A 28,000-nucleotide genomic window follows, 5' to 3' on the forward strand; every position below is an offset into this window, starting at 1 on the left:
ACCCCTTCATTATAACCGGAAGATCTCAGAGCTGCCCCCTCCTCTTTTATACCTCCCCCACCCACCCCAAAACCAATACATCCTCCACATTTAAATGCCAGGGCAATACCCCACCTTTGTCTGAGAATAAAGAGGACCACCCCTAGGAATGCAACCCTATTCAGAACTGCCTTTATTAGAAGATGGATCTATTTTGGTTTTTTCACAGTTTAATCTTGATAGAGGCAAAATATATATATATCTTTTCTATATCCAGGTGATGTAGAACTTGGCTGGGGTTGGGAGAAGCCCCCCATCTTTTGGGCAGGGAGTCAGCAGAGCCAGAAGAGGTCACGATCCGCCGGTGATCCCTTCTGTTCCCCCCTTCTAAAACAGCTTACCAAAAAAAGGAGGGGGAAGAAGAGGCTGTTAAACAGCCCTGAGCATCGCTAAAACAGCCTAAAACAGCCCCTAAGTACATCCACCTCTACGCGCTTTCTACCTCAGTAGTCATGGGCTTCTCCTCTCCCTAAATTTCATGGTCAACCTCACCCCCATCCGCAAGGTTGTGGAGCTGATTGAAAACAAATAAGGGCGGTGGGTGAACCCCCATGCACACAGAATGGCATGGAGCGTCCAATGCGTTCCAGTTTTCTAGGCCAAAATTGCCCCCACACTGCCGGGCCCCTCTTTCCCGCTCCTGGAACTCCACCTCTGTAGCAATTCAGGCAGTGGTGGGTGGAATCTCTATGGGGGGAGCCATGCCCCCAACAAATCCGTAGTCCAAGTTGTATACTGGTCATCGAGGGCCAAGTGGGGTGGGGAGAGGGGAGAAGGGGGGGCTGGTCTTCTGGTCCAGCTCTTCAAAGCTTCCGTCAGCAGATGGCTCTAGTTTCTGGCAGCGATGACAACGGACAAGGCTACGCCCCCCAGGGCCACGGCAGTGGCACCAAACAGCCACTTCCAAGGAATTGACTGGAAAGGGAGAGATTAAAAACAGCATTTAGCCCAGGGGTGGTGAAAGGCATGAAAGAGGCACACACAGTTAATCTAGCATATATGCAAAGTGCTGAGAAAAAGTCTGTGAACCTCAGGAAGAATGATGAGAATCACAGTGCAAGGTCTTACAATCATACCCTTGTGTAACTGAAACCAGCCTAAAGCAATAATGAACAACCGCTGGGAGAGACCATCAGGAGGTTTGGTGCCGGGTGTTATCAGTATGTTGATGACAACCAAATTGATTTCTCCATGTCAACATCATCAGGAGAAGGCATAGCCTCCCTAAATGCTCGCGTGGAGGCGGTGATGGGCTGGATGAGGGATAACAAACTGAGGCTGAATCCAGATAAGGCAGAGGTACTTATTGTGTGGGGTCAAAACTCAGGAGATTGTTTTGATCTGCCGGTTCTGGGTGGGATATGCAGTCTGGGGGAGCTTGTGGATCCAAACCTCTCCCTAGTGTACCAAGGAAATGTAAGCAGTGGCCAGACGTGCTGCCTATCAGATTCGGCCGATACACCAGCTGCATCCATTTCCTACCTCAGAACAGTGGTACATTTGCTGGTAACCTCCAGACTTGACTACTGCAATGTGCTCTATGTGAACCTGCCTTTTTACCCAGTCTAGAAACTGCAGTTAGTACAGAATGTGGCAGCCAGGTTGGTCTCTATACTAAAACCTTTTGGAATTCTTTGAGCGTGTCAACGAGGGTGTGGATCAAGGTGATCCAGTTGACATAGTATACCTGGATTTCCAAAAAGCTTTTGACAAAGTTCCTCATCAAAGACTTCTGAGGAAACCTAGCAGTCATAGGATAAGGGGACACGTTCATGTATGGATTGCTAACTGGTTGAAAGTCAGGAAACAGAGGGAAAGGATAAATGGAGAGTTTTCACAATGGAGGGAAGTAAGAAGTGGGGTCCCCCAGGGATCTGTACTGGGACTGGTGCTTTTTAATTTATTTATAAATTATCAAGAAATAGGGGTAAACAGTGAGGTGGCCAGATTTGCAGATGATACCAAACTATTTCGGGTAGTGAAATCCATAACTGATTGTGAAGAGCTCCAAAAGGATCTCTCCAAACTGGGGGAGTGGTCAACAAAATGGCAGATGTGGTTAATGCTGGCAAGTGTAAAGTGATGCACATTGGGACGAAATACTCCAACGTCATGTATACGATGACAGGATCTAAGCTGTCGGTGACTGACCAGGAGAGGGATCTTGGGGTCATGGTGGACAGCTCGTTGAAAGTGTCGACTCAATGTGTGGCAGCTGTGAAGAAGGCCAATTCCATGCTAGGGATCATTAGGAAGGGGACTGAAAATAAAATGGCTAAGATTATAATGCCCTTATACAAATCTATGGTGCAGCCACACCTGGAGTACTGCGTACAACTTTGGTCACCACATCTTAAAAAGGACATTGTAGAACTGGGAAAGGTGCAGGAGAGGGCAACCAAGATGACCAGGGGCCTTGAGCACCTTCCTTATGAGGTAAGGCTACAATACTTGGGCCTATTTAGTTTAGAAAAAAGATGACTGCGGGGAGACATGATAGAGGTCTATAAAATCACGCATGGAGTGGAAAGAGTGGATAGAGAGAAATTCTTCTCCCTCTTGCGTAACACTAGAACCAGGGGGTCATCCCATGAAGTTGATTGCCAGGAAATTTAGGACCAACAAACGGAAGTACTTTTTCACATAATCAACCTGTGGAATTCTGCCACAAGATGTGGTGACAGCCAACAACCTACATGTCTTTAAGCGGGGTTTGGATAACTTCATGGAGGAGAGGTCTATCAAGGGCTACTAGTCGGAGGGATACAGGCCACCTCTAGCCTCAAAGGCAGGATGCCTCTGAGTCCCAGCTGCAGGGGAGCAACAGCAGGAGAGAGGGCACGCCCTCAACTCCTGCCTGTGGGCTTCCAGCGGCATCTGGTGGGCCACTGTGTGAAATAGGATGCTGGACTAGATGGGCCTTTTGGGGCCTGATTCAGCAGGGCTATTCTTCTGCTTCTTAAGATATGGTGACCAGAACTGCAAGCATGACTCCAGGTGTGGCCACACCATAGTTTTGTATAAGGGCATTATAATATTAGCATTTTTATTTTCAATCCCTAATGATTCCTAGCATGGAATTAGCCTTTTTCAGTTACCGCGCACTGAGACAACACTTTCAATGAGCTGTTTTATGTTGATGCAAACAGCCCAGAGATGGAAGTTTGGGGTGGTATACAAATATAATAAATAAATATAATGGGCATAGATTAAACCATGCTGTGTTTCTTGGGAGACAATCATATACAAAGTGGGGACAATGAAACTAATTCAGAATCAGTGTGTGAAATACTAGGTGAAGTCCTAGTATCCTTAGCACAATTAATGGGCAAATCACAATCGGGTGGGTGCCTAACTAACTGGGTAAGTAGCAAACTACCCTGCAAAGAAATCTGCATGACTGAGTCTGGGCATCCTGTCCCCTAGAAAGGTCCTGAGTTAGGTCTGCACCGTGACCATCAGTGGGAACTCATCATGCCACGATCAAAAGAAATTCCAGAAGACCTATGAATTGAAGAGAGTGGTTGGAGCTCATTTGGCTGGACAGAGTGATAAGGACATTTCTAAGTACTGGGGCCCCCATTAATCCACTCTCAGGCAGATAGTATACAAATGGAAAATGCTGGAAGACTATGACTGACTGTCCCTGGGAGAGGTCATCCTGCCAAGATCACCCCAAGAGCAACCCAGACCATCATCCACCAAGTCACAAAGAGCCCTAGACGGACTTGTAAAGATCTGCAGGCTTATCTCGCTGCAGCTGATGCGAGGGTTCATGCGTCAACCGTCAGGAAAAAACTGGAGGGGAATGGGGTTCATGGGAGGATAGTAAGGGAGGAATCACCCAGTGGATCGGGCCACCAAAAGAAAAGGCCTGCCAAGGCTGATCAGGGCTCTCCGGTTCATTCTGTTTTCACCCCAGGTTCCTTGTTGGGAGAACGGACCTTTGCTTTGCGGGAGGCAGAGAGGGGCTATTTCTTTGCATCTTTCTATCCTGAGCTTTTTGGAAGGGCAGTATAAATTTAGTTATTCATTCATTCATTCATACATAAATAAATAAATAATATAAATATATATTTATTATATATATTATATTATATTATAATATAGTATATTATAGATAGATAGATAGATAGATAGATAGATAGATAGATAGATAGATAGATAGATAGATAGTCCAGGGGTTCCTATCGGCCCCTTATTGAATCTTAAAGTCTTCTACGTTTTGCATGGCAGACTATTTTCATGGGGCCATGCAACAATCAAACAGCAGCAAGACCCTAGAAACCTAACTTTATCCCTGCTCTATCCTACCCCTGTTGCCTTGCTAGCAGAATTTGGACTGTAAGTTCCTTGGGGCAGGGACTTGTTTTTCTGGTAAACCCACCCCTGAAGAGCACCGTGTACAGTTCCTCCATACCTTCTTATTAATTTATTTTTTTTTAAGAGTCTCCTGATTGCAATGGTTGGATCCTTCCAAACTGAGATGTTGAGACAAACTGATGAAGGTAGCTGCCCTGAGCTCCTAGTCCTCAAGAAAACTCACGGAGGACTTGACCAGGATCCTGTTGGGGGTAGCTAATTTGGAAGTCACCAATTCAAGCAGTTAATGGTAAATTCAGTAAATCAGGGACGCCCTTTCACAACTCTGTTGTCTTCCTCGGAAGTCAGCCATACCAAATTGAGAGATTTAACACACTGAAGGAAAGGTGCATCCGATTATAGCATTAGTTGAATGAAGCATTGTTTAAACCAATCGTTACGCCAGCTTGGCCAGCCAGTGGCGAGTCTTCCCTACAAGCTAGAATGCTGCTGAACATTCTATGACGTCATGCCAGCTCAGCCAATCGGTGTCTGAGGTTTCCCCACCACCACACAGGTAAGAACAGCTCATCCCTTGGTGTGCTCCTTCTTGCCACCTACCCGGGGCGATTTATCTTTACACTTGGTGGGGGCGCTGCTGGAGCCGGTGTTCCCCAGCATCTTGCGGTACATCTCCGTCTCCACGCTCTTTTGGTCGGCATGCTTCTTGGCCAACTTGGAGAGCTCCGCGTGGATGGTCTGGAAGCCAACAGGAAGGGGGGGGGGGAGAGAGAGAGAGAGAGGCCAGTTTGAAGGCATCATTACCTCTTCCTCTCTCTGAACTGCAGCAAGCAGGGCCCCCTCTTAGCTGGGATTGTGGGGGGAAAGGCAGCCCAGAGGCGCTACCTAGGACTAGGAGCTGTGTTTCTAGTCCTCAGAGAAAAAGTGTGTGTGTGGGGGGGGGTGCGCTTAGGATTTCATCCAACTGGAATGGCTCTTCCGCAGGCCGTAACTCATAGTTATCTTACGGGATATGCTGTTGCCAGGTGTGGCAGCAGCCACGGAGGAGAGGACTATCGGCAGCACTCAGGCACAGCAGTTCCGTAGAACCTCCATGTTCAGGGGCAGTCTGCCTATGAATACAACTTGCGAGGATCAACTGTGGCAAACAGCTATTTTAAGCCCGTTGAGTGGGCTTAAGAAGGGCATCTGGGTGGGCCTTGCTGGGAGCAGGGTGAAGTGGGCCCTGATCCAGAAAAGCTCCTCTTATGATACCTGAAGGGAACCTCCATGTTCTGAGACAGTCTGTCTCTGACCACCAGGTGCTGGAGACCTTCATGCTGTGCCTCTCGGCTTCTCAGAAGCATCTGGCCGACTGTTTTTGGAAGCTGCTTTTAATCAAGTCAGACAGTTTGGCCACCTACTCCCCCTCCCCACCACTCTGACAGGCTGCGAGGGGCCCCAACCCATTTTTAAAAGGCACTGGGGGGGGTGTCAACTGCTTCATGTGGCAGTGAGTTCCATAGCTCAGTGACGCGCGGCCTGAGAAGTAGCCCATTTGCCAAGGACGCATAGCAGTGCCACACAGTTCTGGCCCTCCAGCTGGTTTTGGACGACAATTCCCATCCTCCCCAGGGGCCAATAATCCAGCATGATGGGAGCTGTAGTCCAAAACCCACAGGAGGGCAGAAGGATGGGATTCTGGTTTGCCTGGAAGTCACAGCCACCAGGAGAAATGGCAGCTGCAAGGGATCCCCCCGCCCCACCGGCCAAAATTCAAGACCTGCTGCAGGCCAACCCCATCTCAACACATACCTTGTTAGAAGGCTCCAGCTTCAAAGCGGCTTTTAAGATGGGGATCGCTTCGCTGTACTCGCCTAGCTGGGCTAAGACCTAGAAGAGAAAGCACAGGCAAGTTGAAACCCAGGGGCACCTAGGGCAGCGAAGGGAGCAAGCTCCGGAGTGGGAAGGCCTAGGTTCGAATCTCACCCCTGCAATGGGGGGAGGAGACCACCGTCCTGCCTCACAAGGATATTGGAAGGACTGCAATATCGATGACATAAAACCCACCCTTCCTCCCAAGATAGCCAGGAAGCGCTCCCCTCCCTCTTATCCTCACAACAACCGTTTGAGGGAGGTCGGGCTGAGAAACAGTAACTGGCCCCAGACCGGTCAGCGAGTCTCATGGCTAAGCAGGGGCTTAAGAACATAAGCACAGCCCTGCTGGATCAGGCCCAAGGCCCGTCAGTATGCTTTCTCACACAGTGCCCCACCCAAGGCCTCTGGGAAACCCACAGGCAAGAGGGGAGGGCAGGTTCTCTTTCCAGCTGTCGCACGTCACTGCATCTGGCATTGAGAGGCACCTTGCCTCTGAGGCTGGAGGTGGCCCATGGCCATCGGTAGACCTGTCCTCCGTGAAAGTGCCGAAGCCCCTTTTAAAGCCCCCCAGGCTAGTGGCCATCACCACATAAGAACATAAGAGCAGCCCTGCTAGATCAGGCCCAAGGAAGCCCATCTAGTCCCGCATCCTGTTTCACACAGCGGCCCAACAGATGCCGCTGGAAGCCACAGGCAGGAGTTGAAAGGGGCAGGCCCTCTCTTCTCCTGCTGTTGCTCCCCTGCAACTGGGACTCAGAGGCATCCTGCCTTTGAGGCTGGAGGTGGCCCACAGCCCTCCAACTAGTAGCCGTTGATAGACCTCTCCTCCATGAAGTTATCCAAACCCCTCTTAAAGCCATCCAGGTTGTTGGCTGTCACCACATCCTGTGGCAGAGAATTCCACAAGTGGATCACGTGTTGTGTGAAAAAGTACTTCTGTTTGTTGGTCCTAGACCTCCCGGCAATCAATTTCATGGAGTGACCCCTGCTTCTAGTGTTGTGTGAGAGGGAGAAGAATTCCTCTCTCTCCACTTTCTCCACACCATGCATGATGTTATCGACCTCTATCATATCTCCCTGCAGTCATCTTTTTTCTAAACTAAAAAGCCCCAGGTGTTGTAGCCTTGCCTCCTAAGAAAGGTGCTCCAGGCCCCTGATCATCTTGGTTGCCCTCTTCTGCACCTTCTCCATTTCTACAATGTCCTCCCAAAGATACAGTGACCAATGCCTCATCTTCTAAGAGGAGGCATTCTACCTTTTCTCTCCCACTTGCAGGAGGAATGCCTCTCCTAATAGGGCACTTGCCACTTGCACTTTTTAAAATGATTACATATTTAAAAGTAGGCCACCACTTTCAAGCCTACTTGAAAGGGGCTTGGAGCACCTTCCTTATGAGGCAAGGCTACAACACCTGGATTTAGAAAAAAGATAACTGCGGGGAGACATGATTGAGGTCTATAAAATCATGCATGGTGTGGAGAAAGTGGATAGAGAGAAATCCTTCTCTCTCACACATCACACCAGAACCAGGGGTCATCCCATGAAATTGGTTGCCAGGAAATCTAGGACCAACAAACAGAAGTACTTTTTCACACAACGCGTGATCCACTTGTGGAATTCTCTGCCACAGGATGTGGTGACAGCCAACAACCTGGATGGCTTTAAGAGGGGTTTGGATGACTTCATGGAGGAGAAGTCTATCAATGGCTACTAGTTGGAGGGCTGTGGGCCACCTCCAGCCTCAAAGGCAGGATGCCTCTGAGTACCAGTTGCAGGGGAGTAATGGCAGGAGAGAGGGCATGCCCTCAACTCCTGCCTGTGGCTTCCAGCATCATCTGCTGGGCCACTGTGCGAAACAGGATGCTGGACTAGATGGGCCTTGGGCCTGATCCAGCAGGGCTGTTCTTATGTAAGTCTGCTGCCCAATTAAATAGATGTGTGGGGGTGCGTGCACTTTTACTTGGTCAAAATTAAGTCGGTCAGACTCTTCCTTCTACTAAAGGAGGGAAAGCCTCTCCTGAGAAGATGCCCTCTGCCACACATCACTGCATTATCTTTATAAAAAACCCACCTACACACACACACACACACTTTTCTTTAGAACAGGAATCTTATTCAGACATTATGCTGTATGCGTGTACAGGTTTCTGTACACTCATACATGCTTTTGTGTGAATGACTGTACCTGTGTTCAATTTAAAAGTTAATCTGGGCACAAGGCCCTCAAATGCAGGGTAGTGAAAGGAAGTGCCCGGCTGTACCTGTGGGCAACTTAACGGGTGACTAGCTGTGCCTGTGTACACTGAACATTCGCTGTACAAAGTGTTCTGCGTAATGTCTGAATAGGGTTTAAGTGGGGGTGGGCAAATTAGGCCCTCCAGCTGTTGCTGAACGACAACTCCCATCATTCCCAGCTACATTTGTGGATCCATTAAAAACTGGGCATCAACTAGGCACGCTCCCACCATTGCTAGAGCAGAGGATGTCCCAGGAGTAGCTCAACGTCAGAAACTACCATACCTTCCCTTTCCGGAAGAGGGCCTTGATGTTGTCTGGTTGCTGCTCCAGCACTTGGCTGCAGGATCTCAGTGCGGCCTCGTAATGGTCCAGCTTAAGCTGAGAAGCAGCTAAATTGTTCAGGCATTTAATCTTCACTTCCAACAGTTCAGCTTCCTCTTCCGGGGTGAAGTCGACTGCGGGGGAGCAAACGGGCCAAGTGTCAACTAGGAAAGGACTACAGGCTCCTTACTTTCTAGAACCGGTTTCCTTCCATTTTGCACATACACACACTCTATGGTTAAAAATATTTATATGCCACTTTTCAACAAAAAGGTTCTCTAAGCGGTTTACATGGAAAAGAACCACCCACCCAACATAGGAAGCTGCCCTATACTGAGTCAGACCCTTGGTCCATCTAGCTCAGTATTGTCTACACAGACCGGCAGCGGCTTCTCCAAGGCTGCAGGCAGGAATCTCTCCCAGCCCTATCTTGGAGATGCTGCCAGGGAGGGAACTTGGAGCCTAGATGCTCTTCCCAGACTGGCTCCATCCCCGGAGGGGAAGATCTCGCAGTGCTCACACATCAAGTCTCCCATTCATATGCAACCAGAGTGGACCCTGCTTAGCAAAGGGGACAATTCATGCTCACTACCACAAGACCACTGAATCTGTGAACATACAAAGCTCAATAAGACGCTTAACAGATTAAGGCATAAAAGACCAAAACTACTGCCAAACAACAACTTTAAACCCTACACACACACACACACAAATTTTGCTTATCTCCATGTCGCTTTTTCCAAAGTATCAAATTACAGCATCACATTGAGAAAAACGTTCCCACTGGCTGCAAAACAGGGCAGCACAGTTTATCAACACGGCCAAAGAAAAGCCCTTTCCACAACAAGACATATAGTAACTGACTAGGCCCATATGAAGCTGCCTCCTACGGAGTCAGGGCTTTGGTGCATCTAGCTCAGTATTGCCCACTCTGACTGGCAGCAGCTCTCCAGCATTTTAGGCAGGGGTCTTTCCCATCCCTACCTGGAGATGCTGCCAGGGATTGAACCTGGGACCCGCTGCGTGCAAAGCAGGGGATCTGCTACTGAGCCACAATGCCTTTACACTGTAAGCCACCTTCGCCGGCATTTACAGGAGTATAGCTGGAGTATGCATCGTTTGAAAATAAGTTTAAATATGCATACTCACACAGAAGAGGCACTTTTAAAAATCCAAGTCGTTAGTCCTCAAATTAGTTCATAAAATATCATTACTAAAAAATATGTATATGCCGCCTTCCGACACCAAAAAGAAAGCCCTCAAAGCAGTTTACAGTTACACAGCACAGGAAATCTGAAAATGGCCACTGGGAGGGATTCTGTGCTGGGCTGAAGAGGGACAGTTGCTCTCCCCCCTGCTAAATGGGGGAGCCCCTCTTGAAAAGGTGCCTCTTTGAGGACTAGGAGCATGGTTTCCACGCATTTAGCGACACTTGCTGCCTCCAGGTCTTTCTCCCCCTCCAATGGAGGCTGGGCCGCCCCAGTTGGCAACCATCGGGTACCTTTTGAATTGGAGCCGACGACTTTCAGGGCGATGTCGTAGGAGTTGATGGCCAGCACGTAATCCGCTCGCTGGTAGTGGACGTTGCCACGTTCCCTCTTCCGATTGGCGAGCTCAGCCTTCTCTTTCCCGCCGAGTAGCTCCAAGTCGGGGGCATCCTGTGCGGCCAACAGCTCCACTTCGAGGGCAAGGGCTGCGTTGGGTGGGATGTCGGGGCTTCTGCCAGGACAGATCGAGAACACACCTTATTCCGGGGAGTCCAGGCCTGCTGGAGCAGACCAGAAGCCCATCTAACTTAGCACCCGGTCTCCAACATGGGTCAGCCAGATTCTGTGGCTGGGAACCCGGCAAAGAGCCTCCCCTTTTGCTAGGCTGTATCTGGTATTCAGTGCTACTGCCCCGGTCTATGAAAGCTCTATATTAAGCTCCTACAGCCCATAACCAAAGCTAAGCCTATTTTCCATGAACTTCTCTAATCCCCTTTTTATAAGAACATATAAAAGGAGCCCTGCTGGATTCGACCAAAGTGGGACCATCTACTCCTGCATTCTGCTTCCAACAGGGGACAGCCAGAGGCCTCTGGTAAGCCCAAAAGCAGGGCACGGTCTCCCTTCTATTGCTTGTCCCCAGCATCTGCAATTCCATGTTATCTCTGGAATGCACTCCCTGCTGAAAAGAGAGCCCCCACCCATCTCTGACAACCTTTTAAAAGTTTCTAAAGACTTTTTTTTAACCCAGGCTTTTTAACTGAACTGTGGTTTTAAATTGTGTTAAATTGTTTTAAGTGGTTTTCATTTTAATATGTTTTCTGTCTCTGGGCGGTTTATAAAAACGTACGTTTGGGACAGTATACACATTTATTTTTTATTTGATTTATATACTACCCCTACCAAAATGGCACAGGGCAGTTAAATAAAAACAAAACAATTAAAATCAAAACTAGATCAATGGAACAATTAAAATCATTTAAGACCAGCATTAAAATTTAAACCATAAGTCTAATTAAAATTATTAGATTTCTAATTTTAAATTATAACATTTAAAATTATTTATTCCTGGGTGAATAAATGCGTCTTCAGCGCCTTTTTAAAAGTGGCCAGAGACGGGGAGACTCTTATTTCAACAGGGAGCGCATTCCAAAGTCCAGGGGCAGCAATGGAGAAGGCCTGTTCCCGAGTAGCTGCCGAACGAGTTGGCGGCAACTGCAGACGAACCTCTCCAGATAATCTTAGCAGCTGGTAGGGCTCATGCCAAAGACGACGTTCTCTTAAATACCCAGGGCCTAAGCCGTTTAGGTCTTTATAGGTAACTAGTAACTTTCAGCCCGTTAAATTAACGGGCGCTAGTAGACCTTTGGAGCCAGCTAACTTTCTCTCCCCACCCCACCCCGTCTCCGGCAGGGCCGAGTGCACCCGCCGCCGCCATCGGGCCCGGTATCCCCGCCGCCACTGCGGAGCCCGATGTTGGCCGCCAGCCCGCCACCTCCTCCGGCTTCCCCCGGGCCCGCCGCCTTCTCCGCCCTCCCCCGCCGCCTCCTCCCGCCCAGGCCCACCACCTCCTCCGGCCGGGGCCGGCGCCACCCGGAGCCGCTGCCACCTCACCCGGCTTCCCCCGCCGCCGCCTAGCTTTGCCTGGCCATCCGGCACCAGCGGCCGCTTCTCCTTGGCCTGCCCGCCCGGCGGCGGCGGCGGCTTCTCCTCGGCCTGCCGCTTCGCTTCTCCTCCACCCGGCCAACATGGCAGCCGGCGCCCGCTCCATGTCTCTCTCGCTGTGTTCTGCGCACGCGCGCACCATACATGCGCAGAACACCCGAAAAAGACACGAACGCAGGTACCCAACCATTTTATTATATAGGATGACCAGCACCTTGTATTTTGCCCAGAAACATATCAGCAGCCATGTAGTTCCTTCAACACAAGAGTAATATGGTCTCTCCTAAATGATCCAGAGACCAACCTGGCCGCCACATTCTAGACCAACTGCAATTTCCAGACTACGTACAAAGGCAGCCCCACATAGAGCACATTGCAGTAATGCAGCCTGGCAGTTACCAGCACATGTACAACTGTTTTGAGGTCATTCATCTCAAGAAATGGATGCAGCTGGAGTATCAGCTTAAGCCGATAAAAAGCACCACTGGCCTGGTCTGGATCCAGAAGCACCCCCAGACTGCGTACCTGTTCCTTCTGTTGGAGCGTGACCGCATCTAGAACTGTCAGATCAACATCGTCTCCCAAATTCCGACCCCACACAATAAGTACCTCCATCTTATCTGGATTCACTCTCAGTTTGTTATCCCTCATCCAGCCCATTACCGACTCCAGACAGGCATTTATGGAGGTTATGCCTTCTCCTGATGAGGCTGACATGGAGAAGTAGATTTGGGTGTCATCGGCATAATGATAACACCCCGCACCAGACCTCCTGATGATCTCTCCCAGCGGTTTCATGTAGATGTTAAACAACATGGGAGACAATATGAAGCCCTGAGTGTCACCATAGGAAATTTCAGATTTAAACGAACAACAGTCTCCAAGGGACACCATCTGGAATCTGCCCGTGAAAAATAAAGTGGTGGGTGGAGCCTTAACACAGAGGCTCCATTCATCTATCACCAATAGACCAATTTGTGGGAAAGTGTAGGTCTAATCCCTTTTCAAAATCCATCTTCCTGGGACAGCTGTTTGGAATGAGAACCCACCAAGTTCTCTCCCCGATTCCCCACGTACCTCCCCTGCAGGCCAAAACAATATTTTGCATCAGATGTAATCAGGGCCGTCTCTCCCATCTCCATCAGCTGCACACTGAGATCCAAAGCCTGCGTAGGGGGTGGGAGGTGGGAGAGAGAAAACATTCCTGGTTGAGAGGTGAGCATTTGGGGAATCAGCTGCACTGACGTCCTGCTTAGCGTGACGGCAACGGCTATAAAATAAACTGAACCAATGCACCAGCCAATCCCACCTTTAATTCAGTCTTTAAAACCCCAAGTTTCTGGCCCTCATTGTTCCAGCAACAAATTGGTTAGCTAGACTAGGGATTCTCAGCGTTGGACTTCAACTCCCATAATCCCCAGCCTCAGTGGCCTTTGGCTGGGAATTATGGGAGCTGAAGTCCAATAACATCTGGGGACCCAACGTTGAGAATCCCTGAGCTAGACGATTCGCCACCACAGGTGGCAACGAAGAACTCTGCTGGGGGTCCCTATGTGCACACACCTGGATGACGTCACAGTCGCCCAGCGTGAAGGTGAGATCAGGATTCTCCTCCACAGCCGTACCATCCTCCAGCGCCACTTTTAGCCAGATGGTAACATCCTGGCCCTTGACAGGACGGCTCTCCCGGCCCTGGCCTGAGATGAGGACTTTCTTCTTCAACAAGCCGCTCCCTGGGGAGAGACAACGAGGAGACGAGACAGGAATGGTGAAAACAAGGAAGGCCCCATGTGTCGTTCTGGGCACCCCCTTTCAAAACAGATGCTGTAGAATTAGAAATGTGCTAGAAAATAACCAGAAGAGAGCACCGAGCCAAGAACATCTTATTTACTATTTGACTATGTAAATCACTCTGAGCACTTTTGCTGAAAAGTGGAATATAAATATTCATAGTATACAAATTTGTAGAAAAGGTGCACAAAACCAACAAGGATGTTGGAGCACCTTCTCTGCAAGGAAAGAATAAAAAGCATTTCAGGTTTAGAATTCCAGAATTCTGCAGTCCAAAGGTACTTTGGAGATCTCCTAGTCCAACTCTCCAGGCTTAGTGCAGGAAAATGTTACAGGTAGGCAAGACCCATCACTGACTGGGCCAAGTCATTTTGCATTTAAAAGGTTATTTACAGCTTTCCATCAGCATATTCTGGTGGGGAAAGCAGTCCATGTGGTAGTAAGCATTAGGGATGTACGAAATGATTCGGGTATAAAACTATTCGTACCCAAATCTGGCCGATTCGGGTGATTTGGAGACAAAACAAATTACTCCTGTCCTCAATTGCCCAGATTCGGGTACAAAACCAATCATTCCCGATTCAGATCCGAAAAATTTGGAGATTCGAACCTTGATTTTGTGGCCAAAGTGGTTTGAGTGTAGTACCCAATGGGTGGAAGCTACCATCCAGATTTCAAAGACATTGGGCAAAAGGGTGATTTTTAAAGAATTTTTGAAGTTGGTATGTCTTTGGGGCAGATTCAGGGCAGAAAAGGGGTTTTGGGGGCAAAAGAGTGGGTCAGATGGTAGTGCCCCAATGGGTGCCTTCTACCATCCAGATTTCAAATAAATTGGTGAAAGGGGTGATTTTTAAAGAATTTCTGAATTTTGCTTTACGCTTCCCCCCCCCGGAATAATGGGGATTTCAGCAGCCCCATAACTCCACTTGGGGGGCACCAGGGTGGCCTAGAGTAAGTGCACACCCCTAGTAAGCATGAATCGTCCCTTTTGCTAAACAGGGTTCATTTTGGCTTGCATTTGGATGGGAGACTACACATTACGGCTGCAAGATATTCCCATTAGGAAATGGAGCCATACTTTTAAAGCCCTAAATGGCCTGGGCCTTGGGTATCTTAGGGACTGTCTGCTCTCAGCTGAATTTACCCACCTGACTAGATCGGCTGGGAGGGTTCTGTTTCACGTGCCGAAACCTGCTGAGGCCCGTCTGTCAAGTATGAGGGACAGGGCCTTCTTGGTGACTGCCCCCAGTCTGTGGAACCCGCTCCCCCTGCTAACTGAGCAAAGGGGCACCTTTTTGAAAATGGTGATTCCCTTTATTGAGCAGGGGGAGAGCAACTGGCCCTATCCGTCCCCAACACAGCATCCCTCCGGTGGCTGTTGCTGGTGTCTGTGTTACATTTCTTTTTAGATTATGAGTCCTTTGGGGACAGGGATCCATCTTTATTCATTTATTTTTATTTCTCTATGTAAACCGCTTTGGGAACTTTTGTTGAAAGGCACTATATAGATATTTGTAATAAGAGGGATGAGACCCGCATGGCTTCCCCTCCCACAGCCTTCACTAGGAGCCTGAAGACTGCCCTTTTTATTTAGGCATCTGGCCAATGAGCTGTCCCTGCTCTTAATTTTTTCAGCTATGTCTTGTTCTGTTTTTCATTGAGTTTTATTTTAATTTTTATGCTTTACGGAATCTCCATCTCCAGGGATTGGGGAAGACTCCTGCCTGAGTCCTTGGAGAGCTGCTGCCAGTCTGGGTAGACAATACTGAGCTAGAGGGGCCCAAGGCCTGACTCAGTATATGGCAGCTTCTTCTGTTTCTAAAGTATAGCCCCGGCGGTGGGGGGATGCAGGAAGCAATCCCAAAGAAAGCTGGTTCTCACCCAATACGTCCATCCACTCCACAGCTTCTACACTCTCCTCAGAGGCAGTCGCCTGGCCTTCATCTTTGGCTGCCGGAACTTTGTTGGCGGGAATGTCCTCCAGCGGAGGCAGGTCGCTCAGGTCCTCTTCCCCGTCCTCGTCGTCCAGGACTTCAAAGTCCTCTCCGCTGTCGAGCAAGGAGGCACTGGCTTTTGCCAGCTCAGGAGAGGTCAGGTCCACGAGGCCGGTGCTGGCCCAGTCTGGCGAAATGTCCTCCAAGCTGTCCCCGCCGGAAGCCATGGCGTGGCCGCACGGGACGGATCAGCCGAGCTGTGGAGAGAAGCGGCAGGGAGACGGGTGAAAAGGGATCGCCGAGCACGGTCGCCACATTCCTGCGCACGGCGTTCAATGCCAGGGTACAAGCATCTGCTACAGATGTGGAAGCAACAGCAATCGGTCACCCAGTCCGAACACGGATGGATTGCTCCTCTTCTGGGGGCTCCATCTACATGGGAGGAGAGCTGGCCTTGTGGGAGTAAGGATGAATTGCCCCCTTTGCTAAGCAGGGCCCACCCTGGTTTGCATTTAAATGGGAGACGACATGTGTGAGCACGGTAAGATATTCCCCTTAGGGGAGGGGGCTGCTCTGGGAAGAGCACCTGCATGCTTGGAGGTCCCAGATTCCCTCCCTCACATCTCCAGATAGGGCTGAGAGAGACTCCTGCCTGCAACCTTAGAGAAGCCGCTGCCAGTCTGGGTAGACAATGCTGAGCGAGATGGACCAGTGGTCGGACTCAATATAAGGCAGCTACCTATGTTCCTACAAGGAAGCGGGGAAACCTCAGATTGAGCAGAAATATAATATTCCAGATTGCCATTTTGTCATTGCACTGTGGAAAAACTGCAGTTATGGTAGTGGGAAATAAGGCACTGGTGACATTTATTTATCGTACTCCTATTCTGCCGCATATAAAATATCTAGGTGGTTTACCACTAAATCCCCACAACAGTTAAAATCTAAAAATCATATAAAGCAAATTAAAATCATCAACAACCAACTTTAAAACATGTTCAAAAGTCAACTCCATAAATACCCAGCTTTCTCCCTCAAGTCTTCAAAATACTTCCACAGCATTCACCCATACAACAGCCCTGTAAGGGAGACCAGCAATATTATCCTTGTATGACAGACGGGAAGAACTGAGGCCCACACAGCAGTCCTATCCACAATTTACCCTGGAGCAAGCCCCACTCAACACAACTTTTGAGCAAACACACACAGAACTGAAAGAACCGTCTCTAATTACAGACTGCAAGTTCTTTGGAGCAGAGACCTTTGCACAGAAACAAGGCCACCCAGCGGGGTCACGTCAGCAGTGGGATTTGAACCGGGAACTTCCCAATGAATAACAAAGTCCCTTCACAGCGATCGTGACATTGTCCTTCTTTTAAAAAGGGGTGAAGGGCAGTGTTCCCTCTAAAAGAGATTCCCAGATGTTGTTGACTACAACTCCCAGAATCCCCAGCGGCAATGGCTTTTGCTTGGGTATTATGGGAGTTGTAGTCTACAACATCTGGGAATCCCTGTTAGAGGGAACACTGCTGAAGGGATACACTGGAAGCCCAACTGAGCTCAGCTTTCTACTCAGTCACCAACCATCTTACTGCCTCTGGAGAGGCGGGTGCGAATTTTGCCCTCGCTGCTGGGCTGCGTGTGCGTGGGGGGTGAGGAAATACAGGCAGTCCCACTCGTAAGCAGGTCACAAACGCCCAAGCCCCAAGGGAAGCGGCACAGCCAAGAAAAACAGGTCTGGCCGGGTTGGAGCCCAGCATTCACAGAGCAGTCGGGCAGCCTAGGAGGTTTCCGCAGCCCAACTAGACGAAATAAGCCGATTATTCCAGCTCTATGTTGCATTTCCCTCCAGTCTGTTGTGTTGGCCAGAAAGCTCGACGCAGTGCACGCAGCCCCCTGGCGTTCTAGCCTCACGATGGCCCTGTGAGGTAGGCTAGGCCGAAAGAGAGAACCACCACGTGGGATTCGAACTCCACTCACTTGGACCAACGCTAGCACTTTAGCAGCAGCGCCACACCGGTTCGAGACGGGACTCCTGTGCCAAAATGGAGAAGAGCCGAGACCCGTATGGTCATATTTTATGGTTAAGGTTTTGATGGTATTTCTGCAAGTACAAGCTATATTGGAAAGGCAGAGGAAATGCTGAACAACAAACAAATACTCTATTTGTCTCACCTTAATTGCCAGAAAAAAAAAAAAGTGCCTTGGGCAGGCTAGCTAGCGCGCTCACTCACTCGCTCGCTTTCTCCCCCACACACCCCTTTTGAACTAATCCACCATCCAGCTCACCCCCAGCACATTCATTCTGGTTGGTCTTCAGCCCTGCTCACCATCTCTGTAGAATCATTCAAAGAACTCACTGAAAGCAGATTGAGGACAAAGGAAAACAAACAAGAAGCCCTTCCTTGTGCAACATGTAATTAGAGCATGGAACTCCTCGCCACAAGATGTGGTGTCTGCAAGGTGCTCACATGACTTTAGAGCTAATTCACAAAGGATAGGTTTACTGACATCTGACATCCACCAGGTTATGGAAAGGAACCTCCATATTCGGAGGAAATATATCCGACTAAACACCAGGGACCAGCAATAGGGGAGGGCTGTTGCCTTGCAGGCATCTGGCCATCTGTTTGATGGAAACAGATGGGGTCTTTGGAATGATCCAAACACAACAGAAACATATATTAACCATGATAATGAAATGAAACCTCCAAGTACAGAAGCAATCTATCTTCAATTACCAACTGCCAGGGAGCAAAGAGGGGAAGAAGTGCTAATTGCTTTCAATTCCCTGTTGACTTCTTGGAGGAACCCATTTTGACCTCATCCAGCAGAGTTCTTATTGCATAATCCATTCATATACTATACGAGGTAGTCAATGGCCTGCTGCTAACAAATGAGGAAGAATTGTGCTGTTTGAAAACCGCCCCCTCTAGCTCAGAACTTCAAATCCTAAAGGAAAGGAGTTGGATTCTAAATAGCCAGTCATCCTTGCATGGGAAGTATTAACTCCAAAGCAGAAAAGCTGGATAAATCTGGCCAGCAATTCACCCAACAGAGGTATGTTGTGGACTAGTAACTTGAGCATATTTCTTCCAGAGCTTCAATAAGAGCCATTCACCTTCAAGGTTTCTTGTGAGGAAAAACAAAAGACTGTGAAACATTCAGCATATTTAAAGCTCCTGTGTACAAAAAACTAAGAGGTTGAGCTCTGGATGAGGAAGTCCTGAGTTTGAATCTCACCTCTGCCACACATCCTGAACCTCAGTTTTCCCCACCTGCAAGATCGGGGTATCCACACAAACCTGCCTCACAAGGTCACTGCATAGTTTTCAGAGAGGATGCATTCAACCCACTTTGGACATTTCTTATATCTCCATCCTGTTTTGTTAATAATTAGTTATTTAGTCACAAAATAGTTAGTGGCATACACACAGAGCAGGACAATGATAACTACAATTAACAGCCCGATCCAAAGTCCAATTCCTTCACGATCTCCATGCTCAAATATCTGGGAGCGAGGATATTTAGGATCCAGGGTGCAAAAGGCAAAACGAGAACAGATGTCCCAGACATACAAAAATTGGCAGCAAATAATACCCAGAGAGATTGCCCGATTAGGCCTCTTGCAGCCTGAGCAATGGAAAGGCCTTGAGGACTAGGAGCTTGATCTTAACAGACGCTTTGCACCAGAACAAGCAGGCTCAAAGCCTGCAGAAAGGTGGCCACCACCACCCACCAGATTTAAGGCTTTTATAAGAGAGGCAGCCGTGTGAACGAAGGGGAGGGGGATTTGCAAGGGATTTGGAAGAACAGATTCACGGGTTGACATGGCTTAGCCTCAGATGCCACCTTTCTCTCCCTGCTCAGATTAGGATCCTTAAACCCTTCTGTCTGAATGGCCAGCCCAGGAAAAACGAAACCTTCAAGTTTTATGCAGATTTTTTTTCCCCTTTTTTGGCGGGGGGGCGCTTCCTGTTTGCTTCAGCACTAGGCTGAGCACCAGCTGAAAGGCCCCGAGCCCCAGGTTCAAAACACCAGCCCTGATTTGCGAAAGAGGAGCGAGAAAGTTTGGTGACCTGCGGGGGTCGCCTAAACTAGGAAGGGGTCTCCCCTCCCCACTGCAGGGCCCCAGCAACTGCTTTTGCAGCTCCTGCAAGAGGCAGCCCGTCCCAAATACTTCTGCGCTGTGCAGCTGACCCCATAACAGGACCTCTCCGCCACCCCCCGCCCCGTGGCTTCCTTCTTGCAACGCTCACCTGATCCCAGGAAATCTCCCCTTGCAGTCGGGCCCGCCCCCCCAGCCGCCCACATGGGCCCAGCTGACTGCAGGAAGGCAATGCAATAGGCGGCCTCAGCTGCTTGTCAAAACCTCCCTGCAAAAGCTCCTTTTGCAACGCAGCCTCTTAAAAGGGAAGACATTTATTTTTGTGATTTTGCTTGCTTAGGGGGCAGCAATATATAACAAGGAATCGCCTTTTGAGGGATATTTTCTATTGCATGTGATTCCGGATTTGCATATTTTTAAGCAACGTCTAAGCCAGGGCTGGCGCGACCAAAGGGTGGTGGGGAGACCCATAAATCCATGATTGTCAGTTTTAGAAAGCAGCATGGGCTAGTTTCTTCCCAAGCTTGTTTCTCAGGTTTTCGGGGTGTTGGTTTGGAGGATTTTGCATCCTATTAAGCACCGGGGAAATGTGGGGCGCGACAACCCAGCCTACCATGCAAGGTTGTTGTAAGGATGGTGGTGGAGATATTGGGAAACTATCGGAAATACTCCTCCTCCTCACCCCTGTGTGGGAGGAGAAGGGTGGTTGGTTGTGGGCTGTCTGTGGAAGGAATGTACTCTGTATGTGCCCAGAGGCAATTTTCTCCTCCTCCTTTCACCTGCAAAAGGCAAAGAAGGAAGCTGGGGTATCTCGGTGGCGGAAATGCACTCTGCACACGAGCAGATGCTTGTGGTTATGCTGCTGTCTGTGCAAGAAATGCACGCTGCACGTAAGCAGAGGCTTTCCCCCTAATGTTTTAATGTTTTTATCTTGTTGTAAACCGCCCAGAGACATAAGTTTTGGAGGGTATAAAAATATGTAAAATAAATAATAATGAAGAAATAAATTCCTTTCGTGCTACACGGGAGAGGGAAAGGAAAGGAGAGTTTTGGCTCCCGTCCTCTCTCTCAGAGACACACTCACTGGCCTATTCCCCAAAGAGCTGCTTGTGGCTACCCTACGGGCTGTCTTCCCTCCGCACTTGCCGAGGGGCCGCACATGCCGAGGGAGGCCAGTGCGTGGCTCTTTTGCACTCTGATTCTTGCTAAAGATTCTTGCTTTTGCACTCTGAGTCTTGCTGTCCCGGGGAGTAAATGCACTCTGCACATGCCCAGAAGCCCTTATACCCTTTACCTCTTTCATTTGCAGAGAGCAGGGAGGGGAAAGCAGGCTGTTTGCAGCTGCTGGGAGTAAATGCACTCTGCACGTGTCCAGGAGGGTGCTTCTGGCGGCCCCAGAGTAAGCAACCTTGGCACTAAAGCGGTTGTTGAACTACAACTCCCATAATCCTCTCCTTTAGCCTGGCAACAGGCTGGGCATGGGCGAATTAGGGGCGGGGCAGGGCAGTAGCCCCCCCCTGCTCCAATCACAGCAGAGCGGAGGCGGAGCCTGAGCCGGCATCCGGAAGGCGCCGCGTTGCCAGGGAAACCGACTTCCCAGCGGACCGCGGGGCACGCACGCATACGCGCCGTGCGTGCTCCCGCCGCCAACCCGGAAGTGAGCGTGGCTGGGTTTGCGGCCATGGTAGGAGACGACGGTCCTCCCCGGCAGGACTGAGCCGCGAAGGGAAGGAAGGAGGAAGGGAGACTGACTCGTCCACTTCTCGGCACTCACCGCGTTCCAGCGCTCGGGATGTGACCCGTGACGTCAGGGGGCACGCTTAGGCACGACGGTGGGCGTTGGACACTGACAGCCAGGGGGCAGTTGGAAGGGGCGGGGCCTCTCACCTTGTATGATGGGGAGTTGCTTGCCTGACCTGGGGGCGGGGCCTGTTGGAAAGGCGGGGCTTCGCCGCAAGGTACTGCGACAGGGGTGTGTGGCCTCTGGTGTGGGTGGGGCTGGTCACGGGAGGAGAATGCCTTGTCCAGGGGCGGGGCTTCACCAGGGACTGCGAGGGTGGGGCTTGTGGTAGGTGGGGCTTGCCTGGTTTTAGGGCGGAGCCTTTTAGGGACACGGGATCAGCTACCCTTGGTGTGCAGGGAGGGGTCCTTTAGTGGGGCAGGCGCTGCTGCTGCTCTAGAGAGCTGGATGTGACCCAGCTGGGTGTGGCCTTGCTGGTTATTGCAGGGTGGGGTGTGTGGTTCTGAGCTTCCTCTACAGTGCAGTGTGGTGCAGGCGAGGGAGTGAGATGGCCTCGGCCTGTGATGGGACTTTTGCATTTAAAAAGCATGACCATTCTCCTGTGGGGCTGGTGCACCCTCCCCTCTGATGCCACACGGGTTCATGTAACTTTGGTCCCAGGGAGGGTTGTGGGTTTTGGTTTTTTTGCAACTTGACTTGCTTGCTTGAGCCACCAAGAGAGATTCCTTCCGCTGGTGCTTTTAGAGTTGCTGACTGTAAGAGTTTTTGTTCAGCTGCTTGCCCCCTGCCCAGAGAGTGAAGCATAAACACAAAGGACAAAAGCTAAGAGTTCATTAGATATCTCACCACTCCAGTCAATCTGCGGATCAGATGGAAACCGTAGCGGCCACTGACCTCTGGGCCTAACGGAAATCATTTGATAAAGGTGTGAAAGGAATGAAGCTATATGTGGCAGATCAAACTGGACTAAAAAGGACCCTAGCCGAGAAATGTTTTGGGTCCAGAATGCTTATGGACAGTTGGAAGATCAGGGACTTGGTGATGTTCAGACATTACTGACTGAAGCTCTTCCTGGGGACATCTCTTGCCCTGCCCCCTGCCAGTATTTTTCACAAGAGCAAACTGTTAAGATCTCCAGAGTTGCTTTCAACAGTCACCTGGAGATGAATGTGGATTCCTGAAGACGCCAGGCCTGGTCCTGGAGAGCTGGCAACCCTAGTCCCCTTCCATCCTCTTGGGACGCCTGCTTTCTCCTGCACGGACCCCACCCCAAGCAGAGATGCTCCCTGCAGGTTCTAAGAGCTTGGCCGAATTGCTCTGGGTAATACCAGTGTTGATGACGCAGGAGTCGCCTCCTCTCTCCTCTGCCCCTCCATCCATCCTTCCATCTTTCTGCCCTTTGCAGGCTTGCAGTACCGTCCAAGATGGAGCCCACTGCCTCTGGCGTCTTCTGCAGCCGGGTGCTTAGCATGGTGAACTCAGAGGACGTGAACGCCATCATCTTGGCCCAAAAGAACATGTGAGTGGCAAGCCCTTTATGCTTCTCTGTCCTGGCTGCGTTCTCTCTCCCTTCTTCACCTTGTCTCTCCTCCTGACAGCTAATAATTCAGAGGTGAAAGGATGCCTCTCAGTCCCTGCTCCACACCTCCTAAATTGTTGCATGATCCTTCCCTGTCCCTTGGCACTTATGCTTCAAAAGAGGAGGGAGCCCAGCTGGCCTGTTATTGTTATTTCTTCCATTTTTGCCCTGTTAAACAGCTTATTTTTACTTCATTTTTTACATTTATATCTCGCTTTTTCCTCTGAGGAGCTCAGAGTGGTGTACATGGTTATATTTATCCTCACAACAACCCTATGCGGTCAGTTAGGCTGAGAGATAAATGACTGGCCCAGAGTAACCCAGTGAGTTTCATGGTTGAATGGGGATTCGAACTTGGGTCTTCCCGGTTCTAGTCCAACACTCTAAGCACAGTTGCAAAACCAGCAGCATTAAATTATCCAAAGAGCTTGTTAGGAGAGATTCTTTGGCCTTATCATTCCATCTACAGAAGCAACTGCTTGACCTCGAAAAGGATCGCCCAAATTATCCCTTATGTTGAGTGTGAGTCTTAGCAGTAATGGGAATAGGGGAAGGTTAATATGTGAGTCGGTAACTTGTTGAAAGACAGGAAACAGAGAGTAGGGATCAATAGAAAGCTTTCACAATGGAGGGAAGTAGGACGTGGGGTCCCCCAGGGATCTGTACTGGGACGAGTGCTCTTTAACTTGTTCATAAATGATCTAGAAGTCTTTTGGAAAGAAGATCTCTCCAAAATGGGGGAGTGGGTGACCAAATGGCAACTCCAGTACATTGGGAGCAAGTGTAAAGTGATGCATATTGGGGCAAAAACCTCAACTTCACATAAATGCTGATGGGGTCTGAGCTGTCAGTGACAGAGCAGGAGAGAGATCTTGGGGTTGTGGTGGACAGCTTGTTCCATGCTCAGAATCACTAGGAAGGGATTGAAAATAAAACTCTAATTATCATGCCCTTATACAAATCTATGGTGGGCCCACATTTGGAGTGCTGTGGACAGCTATTAATCTATGGAATTTTTTGCCATGGGATGTGGTGATGACCACCAGCTTGGGTGGCTTTAAAAGGGGCTTAGACAAATTCATGGAGGGCAAGTCTACTAGTCTGGTAGCTGTGGGCCACCTCCAGCCTCAGAGGCATGATGCCTCTCAATACCAGTTGCAAGGAGCAACAGCAGAAGAGAGGGCATGCCCTTACCTCATGCCCGTGTGGGACACTGGGTAAAACAGGACAGTGGAGTAGATATGCCTTGGGCCTGACCCAGCAGGACTGTTCTTATGTTATATGAGAATTAAGTTCCTAGTGTTCCCCTGAGGATGGCACTTCCCCACTCAACACAAGGTGACGGAGGAGTGTGTGTGTCTGTGTGTATGTCTTAAGTCTGGAGCCAACCCATCCAGCTGGTAGCCTTTCCACACAGGCTCAACCGCTTTGAGAAGACCAACGAGATGCTGCTCAACTTCAACAACCTCTCCAACGTCCGGATGCAGCAGATGAACGAGCGCTTCCTCCACCACACTCGCACCCTAGTGGAGATGAAGAAGGACCTGGACAGCATCTTTCGGAGGATCAGGTTGGTGGGTCACCCCCCCTCCTCTGACTCTGGAAGATGCTAAAATGGGAATGGAGGCCTCAAAGGTTTTGTGTGTTTCAAATCAATGTCTCATATTCAGGGATGTTTGATTTAGGCACAATAATCTTTGTTTGTTTTTGTTATACCATTTGAGTAGTTTTTAATCCCTACCCCTCCAAATTCTGTGGGGAATTTCTTCACATGTAGTTCTTTCTGTCTCCTGCAGGACGCTGAAGGGGAAACTAGCCAAACAGTATCCGGAAGCATTTAGCAGTGAGTATGCCCATTCTTTCCAATTGATGTTTTTCATGACTGGTAAACCACCCTAATCTTAAATGGCTGCCCTACAAGTAATGATACGAAAATAGTCAGCACGTGTAAGGACTTCTGCATGTCCAGACATTATCGATGAAGTGTTTAGCCTGGAGAAGAGAAGACTAAGGGGGAAACCATGATGCAGCCACATTTGGAGTACTGTGTTCAGTCCTGGTCCCTGTATCTTAAGGAGGACATTGTAGTACTGGAAAAGGTTCAGGAGAGGGCAACCCAGATGATCAGGGGCTTGGAGCACCTTCCTTATGAGGCAAGGCTACAACACCTGGGGCTCTTTAATTTGGAAAAGAGGTGACTACAGGGAGATATGATCGAGGTATATAAAATCTAGAAGTGGAAAGATTAGACCTTTTTCTTCCTCTCTCACAACACTAAAACCAGGGGTCATCCCATGAAACGGAAGGCTGGAAAATTTAGGAAGTACTTTTTCACACAGCACATAATTAACCTATGGAATTATCTGCCACAGGATGTGGTGATGGCCACTTTTGGGGGTGGCTTTGAAAGGGGCGTAGACAAATTCATGGAGGACAGGTCTATCAAATGGCTACTAGTCTCTGGTGGTTATGGGCCATCTCCAGTCTTAGCAGACAAGTCCCAGTTGCAGGGGAGCAGCAGCAGGAGAGAGGGCATGCCCTCCACTCCTGCCTGTGGGCTTTTTGGATACATCTGGTGGGCTGCTGAGTGAAACAGGGTGCTGGGCTAGATGGGCCTTCTTGGGCCTGATCCAGCGGGGTTGTTCCTAGCTGTTCTCAAATTTTGGAATGGCTGTCACATGGAGAAAGGAGCAGACATTCTCTGTTGCTTCCGAGGGCAGGTCTGGAACCCGTGGGTTGAAACAGCAAGGAAGCAGATTCAGCCGAGACATTAGGAAGAATGTCTAACTGCAAGGGCTGTTTGACAGTGGAACAGTCTGCCTCAGGCAGTGGTGGGCTCCCTCTTCCTAGAGATGTTCAAACAGAGGCTGGACAGCCATCAGTCAGGGATGCTTCAGAGTAGAAAGACCTCCAAGGTCCCTTCCAACTCTGTGCTCTTAAAGCCAGCTTTACAACAACCCTGTAAAATAGAGGAATCTTATCGTCCCAGTACTGCAGGCTGGGACTCAACGGCTTGGGCTAAAGCTACCTGCAGGAGCTGATCTGAGGGCGGCGGCCGCAGCTGCTGCTGCTGTTGTTGTTTTGTGGCAGGCTCTAGATCAAGTCCTGACTGAGGTCCACTGGAAGCTTCCAAAGTGCTTGACACAGCAGAAGGAAAAAGAGAAAAAAGTGGGATGTAAGCTAAAATCTATAATAATAATTACGAGCAAATGCTCTTATTCCGTCAGCAAGACCTGTGGCACCCCTCCTTATCAGAACAGCCCCTCTCTCTCTCTCTCTGGGATCTACTTGGCATTCAGTAACAACTCCTCTCTCTCTCTCCCTCCCCTCCCTCCCTTTCCCCAGATATTCACGAATCTCCCATCCTGGAAGATGACGACTTTGACTCTATCCCCAAAAGCACCGCCACGACCATTGCTACCTCGGAGCAGAGCACCGAGTCCTGTGACACCAGCCCCGATATCATCTCTCCCACCACCAGCCACGACTTTGAAGACCTCTCCCAGGGCCCCTACGACTCGCCAGCCGTGAATGGGCAGAGCGTGACGGACGATGACAACGAGACGGACTAGGCCGTGTGTCTGATGCTTGGGGTGGCCACAGGTGGACTTTTCTTCCCGTCCGTCGCCAGGACTGCAGACTGGAGACCTTTCCCTTAAAAAAAGAAAAAAAACCCCACAAAAATCTGCATCTCTGTGTTGTCTTGGCTGATTATATCTGTGTTGGGGGAGAGAAGGCGTGGGCATGGTCCGTGAGGCTTTTGCATGAACTGCCATCTTCCTATCGGTGCTGATCTGTGAATTATGCCAAGTAAGCAAAACACTGGTTCAAAGCAGCTGGTTCATCTGTGCAGGAAGCCCAGCTTGCAGGGGAGGGCCAGTGGCCTGACGATTTGCTTTTACAAAGGGCTACAAGGGTTGAATAATGGTCACTGTGCTCAGAAAACCCCTGTCATCAGGTGCAGCGGACGAAGGGATTTCCTAGCATGGATTCTGTCAGCCCAACCTTGTGGGAAACGTCTGTCTATTCATGTGCATCCCTGTAATGACTCTAGGCTGGTTTGCGTATCCCCCCCCCCCAAGGAGCAGAATAACTGTTTGAAAGTCCTGCAGGGGCAGAAGTCAGCTCGGCAGTCCTGAGGGCGGGAAGTTGAACTAAAGAACAAGCGAGGAGAAGCCTTTGCCTTTCTGCCGCGAGCCTTCCCGTCCACTTCCTCGCACCCGCTGCAGCACAGCGGGAGTATCTCCCACAAGTCCCTGCACGGCTCTCCTTTGTGCACGGGACTTGCGTGGAAGAGGCTCCCGACAGGTCCTGCTGGCCCACTTGGCTTTTGCCGCGGTCTGCTCCCTCGTCCCCTGTAGGACTGCTAACTCAGTGTGGGTCTAAGCACTCCGTAATCTCTGTCGCCACCCCCTCGAGGTTCCCCCGAAAGCGTGTGTGTCTCCTTGCGCGTTGCCCCTTTACTATCTAACGATGCACCTTATAACGACACAAAGGACTGCTGAATGCGCCTCGCCGTTTGCCTTGCGCTGTCTTCTCAAGCGGAAGCTGCTTGCTTCTGCGTCTCACCTGTCAAGCGTCGCATTTAACAATCCAGCGTTGTTTACGTTCTGTTTAGACTTCTGTTCTTTTACCATGCCTTCCGTTACTGTAACAAACAAACAAAAAAGAGTAAATGTTCCTTGTTTTTAGTTTTGAAAGTCTGGTAACGGTACTGCCGTCTGTATTCACCGTTCCTTGGCCGGAACTTGGTACAAACTCGATTTGTGTGTGGAGGCTGTTGGAAACGGCCTCCTTCCCCCATCATCTCCTCAAATGCATTGTAATTCAAAGAAGAATATTTTTGTACCGCTACAAGTTTACAGAGATTAATTAAAGGAGGTAGCAACCAATAAAAGAGTTAGGCATTCTATCAAT

General features: G+C 49.7%; 2 protein-coding genes across 10 annotated transcripts; one reads left to right on the forward strand and one right to left on the reverse strand.

The window, feature by feature from the left end:
• Positions 1–149: 149 nt before the first annotated feature.
• On the reverse strand, positions 150–21,676 carry LOC128345121 (peptidyl-prolyl cis-trans isomerase FKBP8-like). Of its 5 annotated transcripts, none has more exons than XM_053296564.1 (9): positions 21,538–21,676; positions 15,603–15,912; positions 13,494–13,663; positions 13,008–13,096; positions 10,280–10,497; positions 8,740–8,912; positions 6,157–6,234; positions 4,963–5,100; positions 150–954 (listed from the first exon to the last, which is right to left on the reverse strand). In XM_053296564.1, the coding sequence occupies exons 2-9, from the start codon at positions 15,880–15,882 to the stop codon at positions 868–870; spliced, it is 1,233 nt and encodes a 410-aa protein (XP_053152539.1). In that variant the 5' UTR covers positions 15,883–15,912; positions 21,538–21,676; the 3' UTR covers positions 150–867. The 5 variants fall into 5 exon arrangements, with proteins under 5 accessions (XP_053152539.1, XP_053152538.1, XP_053152541.1 ...); XM_053296563.1 differs by lacking the exon at positions 21,538–21,676 and adding an exon at positions 21,058–21,211; XM_053296566.1 differs by lacking the exon at positions 21,538–21,676 and adding an exon at positions 19,915–20,023.
• Positions 21,345–27,999, forward strand: KXD1 (KxDL motif containing 1). Of its 5 annotated transcripts, none has more exons than XM_053296570.1 (6): positions 21,345–21,587; positions 22,910–23,023; positions 24,501–24,653; positions 24,880–24,926; positions 26,145–26,258; positions 26,429–27,999. In XM_053296570.1, the coding sequence occupies exons 2-6, from the start codon at positions 22,929–22,931 to the stop codon at positions 26,653–26,655; spliced, it is 636 nt and encodes a 211-aa protein (XP_053152545.1). In that variant the 5' UTR covers positions 21,345–21,587; positions 22,910–22,928; the 3' UTR covers positions 26,656–27,999. The 5 variants fall into 5 exon arrangements, with proteins under 5 accessions (XP_053152545.1, XP_053152544.1, XP_053152546.1 ...); XM_053296569.1 differs by having other exon boundaries at positions 21,349–21,595; XM_053296571.1 differs by lacking the exon at positions 21,345–21,587 and adding an exon at positions 21,610–21,721.
• The last annotated feature ends 1 nt before the right edge of the window (position 28,000 follows it).

The sequence above is a fragment of the Hemicordylus capensis genome, chromosome 2 (assembly GCF_027244095.1).
Source record: "Hemicordylus capensis ecotype Gifberg chromosome 2, rHemCap1.1.pri, whole genome shotgun sequence".
NCBI classification, from domain to species: domain Eukaryota; kingdom Metazoa; phylum Chordata; class Lepidosauria; order Squamata; family Cordylidae; genus Hemicordylus; species Hemicordylus capensis.

Bases quoted from the DNA above. Each gene is read 5' to 3' on its own strand.
- KXD1 (XM_053296570.1), top strand. From the start codon at position 22,929: ATGGAGCCCACTGCCTCTGGCGTCTTCTGCAGCCGGGTGCTTAGCATG. The intron at 24,654-24,879 runs GTTGGTGGGTCA...TGTCTCCTGCAG, and splicing joins AGCATCTTTCGGAGGATCAG to GACGCTGAAGGGGAAACTAG. The intron at 26,259-26,428 runs GTAAGCTAAAAT...CCCTTTCCCCAG, and splicing joins AAAAGAGAAAAAAGTGGGAT to ATATTCACGAATCTCCCATC.
- LOC128345121 (XM_053296564.1), bottom strand. From the start codon at position 15,882: ATGGCTTCCGGCGGGGACAGCTTGGAGGACATTTCGCCAGACTGGGCC. The intron at 13,664-15,602 runs GTGAGAACCAGC...GTCTCTCCCCAG, and splicing joins GGAGTGGATGGACGTATTGG to GGAGCGGCTTGTTGAAGAAG. The intron at 955-4,962 runs GTAGGTGGCAAG...CTCCCTTTCCAG, and splicing joins GTAAAGATAAATCGCCCCGG to TCAATTCCTTGGAAGTGGCT.